Source organism: Uloborus diversus, chromosome 2 (genome assembly GCF_026930045.1).
Source record: "Uloborus diversus isolate 005 chromosome 2, Udiv.v.3.1, whole genome shotgun sequence".
Classification (NCBI taxonomy): domain Eukaryota; kingdom Metazoa; phylum Arthropoda; class Arachnida; order Araneae; family Uloboridae; genus Uloborus; species Uloborus diversus.
In genome coordinates, this window is record NC_072732.1 from 21,368,688 (window position 1) to 21,376,270 (window position 7,583).

A 7,583-nucleotide genomic window follows, 5' to 3' on the forward strand; every position below is an offset into this window, starting at 1 on the left:
CTCGTCAGCCTGGAATAGGAAGTGCATGCCTTGCCTTCAATTTTCGAGTTGAACCGAACCATTGCTCCGGTCACTCATCTGGTCAGTGCTAATTCTATATGAGCTATCAGTTTGTTTGGCACTCTTGGCTTCCTTAAGAGGTTTTCTACCTCCAGTTCAGTCACTTCCTATTCCGGGCTGACGAGTGCTAATAAGCACGAAACTGCAGTCCTCGTCTGGAATTGACTGAGCTGGCGGTGTATTTCATACATGCACTATGTCTTAAAATTACCTTTCTTGAAGGTTTCAAAAGTAACTAATTATTCTCTTGAAATTGTTATTATTTTGGATTATTTTATAAAATTAGTACGACCCATAAAAATGTAAGAAAAATCATCGGTAAGTTTGGAGTTTTTTAAATTTTAATGCTTATGTGCATAAAAATGCGATCTTTCTGTATGTGCTGTGGTAATTGAATTTATTTTCAATCTAGAAGGGCTAGTAAATAGAATTTCTGTTCATTTTCATTAAATTTGCATTAAATCATAGTGCCATATGTTGAATGTTACTGCCCTCTTTTGGGATTTATTGATGAAAACTGTGTTGGGTTCACACTATCAAAAGAACACAAATGTTGTTGTAATATTTTTCGTTTCAAGGATTTTTAAAATTTCCTCATGAAGTAAATAAATTTTTTCTCATTAACACTAGAAAGACGGAGGGGCCTGTGTGGCCCCTCGCGTAGTTTGTTGTTTAATAACTCGGATAATATCTAACGGAACTTAATGGAATTTTCTGACTTTTCATTATATGACACTATTTGAATGCTTGTTTAATCATTTAATCATTCGCCTCATAGTTAATATTGATCCTTATACCTAGAAAGACGGGAGGGGCCACAGTGGCCCCTAAGCATTTTGACAATTAAAAAATTTATTTTTTTTCCTTTCTCCTAATTGTTGTAGCATAAAAAAAATGCCATTCACTCTAGTTTAACCTGTAACTTCCTCTTTATGCAGCCGACTGGACATCCAAATGCTATAAACAGTACCGACTGCTTACCATCCTAACGGTGGCCATTGCTCTTAGAAAGGAAAACTAATTCAACCTTTTGCCCAGTATAGAGAGAAAAACTAAAAATAATTACGTACTAAGTTTTTATTTAGTCATGAAAGAAGGTGTATCAGGCATGTGGACTCCCTCGGGAAGAATTTTTAAAAGAATTCACTCCAAAAAGGGGTAGGGGCCACACTGGCCCCTTCAGTCTTTCTAGGTATACAGAAAATGTCAGTCGTTCTAGTGTTAAAAGTTTAGTTTCCAAATATAGGTGCTATCTATGGTTTTCTAGCATGAAAAGCTAGTAAATCATTTCAACAACTAGTAATAAAAATAAACCAAGAGACAGCAGTTCCTAATAAGTAATCTGGTAACAGAAAACACATTCTTTTTAACTATGTTTGTTTCCTAGGAGTTGAATGAAATGAAAGTATTTTCTGCTAATTAACAGAATTCCGCAATTTTTAATTTAAGGCTTTCAGAATGGCACAAAAAACTTTCAGCTGTTTTTGTTGGCTGAGCAATCACATGTTGACATGTCTCTTTTAAAATAATTTTTAATATTTTATTTTTATGGTGTTCTTTTTCTCTATCTTAAAAAACATACTATTCAAGGAAATACAATTTAAGCAGTCTAACTTCTGAAAAAATGAAGTGTTTTATTATCGTTATTATTACTATTATTAGTTCAAAAAATCTTGAAATTTTGATTTTTATTGTAAATATGGACTTGAACCTGAATGGATTTTGTTCAACGTCAAACTCTAATGACAATTTCATATTCTTGATTTAAGTTGAAAAAAATCTTTTAAAACATAACTAAAAATTTTGCTTCTGTGTTAAAAAAAACCATTACATACTCTTTTTTTTAATATTTTAACAGGGTGTTATATTTGGCTTTGGTGAAGGATATCTGGCCTTACCCAATTCTACAAATATTGAATTGGGGACAGAGAGGTATTTTCTTCGGTTGTGGCATTGTATTCCTTTATATTTTATATTTTCTGGGAGAGAAAGTAAATGTTTCATTTTGGGGTAAGTAAAATTTCATGGCTCTATTTCATTCTTTTTTTTTCTTTTAGTTTTCGTGTTACATCCTTTGATTGTTTGAATTTTATGATTCAGGGTTCTTTTCTTGAGCAGTTTTTTCATTATTTTTCTTGCTATTCTATATTTTTACTGATTGAAGAATTGATTAAAAAAGTGTATACAAATTTTCAAATGTTATTAGAAGTAAAATTATGAAAAACGGAAGCCTAAATATGTAAAAAATTGTATACATATGTTTCATTCTTTCTAAAATAAAATTATGAAAAAAAAAAAAAAGCTTAAATGTGTGAAAATATATAAGTATTTTTTAAAAAATTTTTCTTGGCATTGTGGGGGAAAAAAAAAACCCTAATGTGAAAATGTAATTTTTGTTCTTTCTTGGCCTAATTTTGTAAGAACTTAAGTTTTGCTTTCTTTGATCTGCATCAATCCTATACACAAGACTATATATTTTTTTTGTATTAAAATGAATATCTGCCTTGGTGTATTTTATTTCATGTTGTTTTGTTATTTCACCAAACCATTCAGTTGCCAATGTAGAGTATGTTATGTACAGTAGACCCTCATCTTAAGCTGGGGTTAGGTTTCACAGAAATGTCGCATTAATTAAAACTGCACAAACTAAGACTAAATAGTAGTGTTAAAATAGGGGTTATGTTCTATAGATGAAAAAAAAAAAAAAGAAAAAGATAAATATATGTGATAAGTTTAATGTATATTTTTTCTGATATGCAGAACATGGCTAAAGAAAACATGAATTAACTTAGTACAAAAAAAAAAAAAAAAAAAAAAAAAAAAAAAAAAACCTGGTAATGATGTGATATTCTTTTGGCAGTCATTAAGAATTTTTCTCTGTAATTCTTTGCAGAGCACTAACGCATTCATGATCACTCGCCTCATTTCCATGACAGGATCTTCCTTCCCTAACAAATCAGAAAAGTTCATTTGCCATTGTCAAGGATTGACTCAAAATTTTCATTGTGAAAGGCTTTTGATTGTATGTCATTGATGTCGGTAGCCTCTTTGGTTTCGTTCTCCTTTGCAGGGGTCGAAGTAGTCCTATATATCCTATATTTCCTATATTTTCAAAAAAAGCATCAAAATCGTCCTATATTTCCTATATTTTTGGAAAATGTCCTGTATTTCCTATATTCCTGTTTTTTATCCAATTTATTTCTTTAAAACAACAGTAAATAAACTGAGTTCAGATTTTTTGTCGAAAGTACGTGTGCAAACGAGTTTTAAATTGAAAAACGCAACTGACTAAATCCTGCAACAAGCATCTTCTCTCATTGGCTACAGCAATATGACGTCACTAATGGGTTGAGTTTCGAGAACAAAGTCTGAAGTCTGTTTTAGAATTTTGCGTTTGGCAGCAGCCGTTTGTTTTGTTTTCCAGCGGGTTTTCGTTTTCGCTGGTATATTTTTTGTGTTCAGTGCATTTTCTGATCGGAATGTTCTAATATTCTTTTTGCAATCTTTCCTTTTTGTGAAATTTTTTAGCGCAAACTATCTGTATATTTATACTACAAAGCATTGGTTATTTCCTGTTAGTTCTCAACACAAAGACGGATTTTATTTATTTATTAATATAAACTATGTTTGTGACACTTCTATCTCTGCAAAACTTGTAAGTTGCTGCATTAATTATCAATAAATTTCACTTTGTTCGTTTCTTTTTTTTTTTTTTGTCTATAAAGTACACTGTTTTTTCAAAAAATATTCTTTCAACTACAGGAAAGTCATTTCAGGTGTAAGCTATAATTTTGTTTGAGGTTTTTTTTTTTTAAACAAAATCATTGGTATGAATAACTAAATAATAAATATGTATTATTTCTTTTTTCATAGGGAAACTATTCATATAATGTGTCCTATATTTCTTGTGGAAAATGTCCTATATGCGACAAGTCGATCACTTCTACCCCTGCCTTTGTCACTTCTGGAAGCTCTTCTTCCAGTGAGCTATGAATTGTCTGCAGGGTTGGCCGGATTGGACCCAATTGGGTTGGACCCAATGGGTTTTTTTGAAAAAACCCATTTAAAAAAACCCATTATTTAGCCCACTTTTAGGTTTTTTAAAATTTTTTGAGAAGTTTTTTAAAAAATTAATTAATTTAAATACTTTTACAATTTAAACTTCTATTTTATTTGTTCTTCACCACAGACAATGGACATAAAAAATGAATTTTGAACTTTAATAGTATTTCTTAACTCTTAACGGCATTAAAAATACTTCAAAGATTTAAAAAATATATATTTAACTTTTATCTTTAACTGGTCAATAAATAACTCAAATTATCTTGACTAAGTCCTGTCACATCTGGTTTTCTCAATATTTGTAGATTGTACAGAGGAAACTACTCTTGCTAAAAGGCTTTCATGTGAATTATTTTCTGCAACCCGACACATCACAAATTTCGAATTAACAAGTTATATTTTTTTTAGAAATTAACAGGTTTTACAAATGGTCGGACAGAAAACAGAATACGATGTACAGTATTTTCATTATCTTACAAAAAAGTTTAATATTTCTTACCCTGTACACAGAAATAGAAAAACAGGCAACATAAAATTCAAAGAAATGTCTTGATTAAGCTGGAATTCAGTAAATAGGGATTTAAACTACTTGAGGTTCTACAGTAGTTTTGCATAAAAAAAATGAAATACAATAAAGTAAACATGCAAAAAAAAAAAAAAAAGTAGTAATTAAAAACGAACAATAGATTTTATCACTCAAGAAGTAATTTTGCCTTAACTGTTGGTAATCATGGAAACTAAAAAAACTGAAACTTCACCATTCTTGGGTTTCGTCGTCTTTCATACTCTTCTTCAGAAAATGCTGAATTTTAACTAGTTTTCCAGCATTTTTTACCCCAAGACAATTCTTGTGCTTTATTCATATACTTACACTACAATATGCTACAAGTACCCTACATTTTCCCTAAAAAAAGACAAAAAACCCCACATTTCTTTTAAAAAACCCAGCTTTAGTTTGTTTTTTTTTTTGGGTTTTATTTAAAAAAACCCAAAAAACCCTGGGTCCATGGGCTTTTTTAAAAAACCCCGGGTTTTTGCCAACCCTGATTGTCTGAGTTTAATAGCTTTACTTCTAAAAAGAGCTTTGGAACCAGTCGCAAAAAAAAAAAAAGTCTCCATTTGCCTAAGATCTTTTACTAGCATGCCAAAATGCAGTTTATAACATGTTATCTGCAATCTCAGGAATTTGGATTTTGAAAGAGTCGAAAATATTTTATCCGTTTTCAATGCCGCATCTGCTTAAAATCAGAACTCATCAACATAAAATAAAATAAAAGTGTCAAATTTTTAAACCTCCCTTAATCAAATCCGCGTAAAATGAACCCATGTAAAATGAAGATCTGTTGTATTGAGGTTAAGCAGGTTGGTAAGATCGATAACTATTCAAGACAAAATAAAACACGTAACAGGATATAAAATATTGTTATTTAAAATACTTATTTGAATTCTTATCAGGGTTGGCCGAATTGGACCCAATTGGGTTGGACCCAATGGTTTTTTTTGAAAAAACCCATTTAAAAAAACCCATTATTTAGCCCACTTTTGGGTTTTTTTAAATTTTCTGAGAAGTTAAAAAAAAAAATTAATTTAAATACTTTCATAATTTAAATTTCTTTTTTATTTGTTCATCACAGACAATGAACACAAACAATGAATTTTGAACTTTAATAGTATTTCTTAACACTTAACAGCATTAAAAAAATACTTCAAAGATTTTAAATAAATATATTTAACTTTTTTCTTTAACTGGTCAATAAATAACTCAAATTATCTTGACTGAGTCCTGTCTCGTCTGATTTTCTCAATATTTGTAGATTGTACAGAGGAAACTACTCTAGTTAAAAGGCTTTCAGGTGAATTATTTTCTGCAAACCAACACGTCACAAATCTCGAATAAACACAAGGTATATTTTTAGAAATTAACAGATTTTTCAAACGGTCAACAGAAAACAGAACAGGATGTAGAGTATTTTCATTATCTTCGAAAAAGTTTAATATTTCTTACTCTGTACACAGAAGTAGAAAAACAGGCAACATTCAATTCAAAGAAATGTGTTGATTAAGCTGGAATTCAGTAAAAACTGATTTAAACTACTTGAGGTTCTACAGTAGTTTTGCATAACAAAATGAAGTACAATAAAGTAAAATGCAAAAAAAAAAAAAATATATAGTAATTAAAAACGAACAATAGATTTTATCACTCGAGAAGTAACTTTGCCTTAATTGTTGGTAATAATGAAAACTAAAAAAAATCTGAAACTTCACCATTCTTGGGCTTTGTAGTCTTTTATACTTTTCTTCAGAATATGCTGAATTTTAACTAGTTTTCCAGCTTTTTTTTACCCGAAGACAATTTTTGCACTTTGTCTATACACTTACGCTACAATATGCTACAAGTACCCCCACATTTTCCCTAAAAAAAGACAAAAAAAAAAAAAAAAAAACACATTTCTTTTAAAAAAACCCAACTTTAGTTGGGTTTTTTTTCGGGTTTTATTTAAAAAAACCCAAAAACCCTGGGTCCATGGGCTTTTTAAAAAAAACCCGGGTTTTTGCCAACCCTGATTTTTATTAATAAAATCTTCATTACTGACTCAAGTAATACTTGATAGATGCATTATAAGTGCCAATTGTGATGCTGATCCCATTCTGTTTCAGGTGAAGGTATTGTTAAAAAATCCAAGTAGATCCCACTGCATCATTTGCGTTCTTGGTTGTGAATACTTATATAGGTTACACATCACACTCCATAGACATTGTGAGAATGAAACATCCATACACCTCTCATTTGTGCCAAACCAATGTAGGATTTTAGGCAGCAGGTGAACATTCCAGCAATTCATATTGCATAGCAGCTTTTTATTTATGATTCCAGAAACTTTTTTAAAAAATTGTGTGAAAGATTAGGTGTGTGTGCCTTTTATCATTGGATTTTTTTTATGGAGATGAAATAAGTGTAATAAATTGTTTTGATAAAGAGTGTGGTGGAATTAATTGCATGAGTTACTTTTACACTGAGCTCAAATGACCTGAGAAAACCATAAGATTGCAAAGCAATATTCGGAGATTGGGGAGTGCCAGCAAGCAGGGAGCTAACGACCAAACGGCACGACCTTGAGGGTCACGGATTTTGACAAAATTCTAGCTATATGTCCATTCCCACTAGGTATGAGCGCAGGTAAAGCGGTTTGACTGCATAGGCCCTGGTTTGGCTGCAACGAGGCCCAAAGTTGCTAGTTTGGCCCTAGAAATGCAATGGCGTTTCCATTGGAATTTCAGACTTCGACACTTTGTTCGATCTCCCAACACCTTTGGCATCTTTTGTTAGTAAATTGAGTATAAGGGAGAACACGTATTTATTTATGGGTGCTATCTGAGTTATTTGAAAAGTTGAAACGATCTTTTATTTTTTTTCTTTTTTGTGTGAGTGCCATGTGCAATAAATCAGAGCTTTTTCTCCT

General features: G+C 31.0%; 1 protein-coding gene across 2 annotated transcripts in view; it reads left to right on the forward strand.

Moving 5' to 3' along the window:
- LOC129217775 (androgen-induced gene 1 protein-like) overlaps positions 1–7,101 on the forward strand; it is a 30,825-nt gene extending 23,724 nt beyond the window's left edge. For both annotated transcript variants that reach the window (XM_054852117.1, XM_054852119.1), the window contains exons 6-7: positions 1,919–2,070; positions 6,781–7,101. In XM_054852117.1, the coding sequence (XP_054708092.1) occupies positions 1,919–2,070; positions 6,781–6,809 (181 nt within the window). In that variant the 3' untranslated portion in view covers positions 6,810–7,101. The remainder of the gene's footprint in view (positions 1–1,918; positions 2,071–6,780) is intronic.
- The last annotated feature ends 482 nt before the right edge of the window (positions 7,102–7,583 follow it).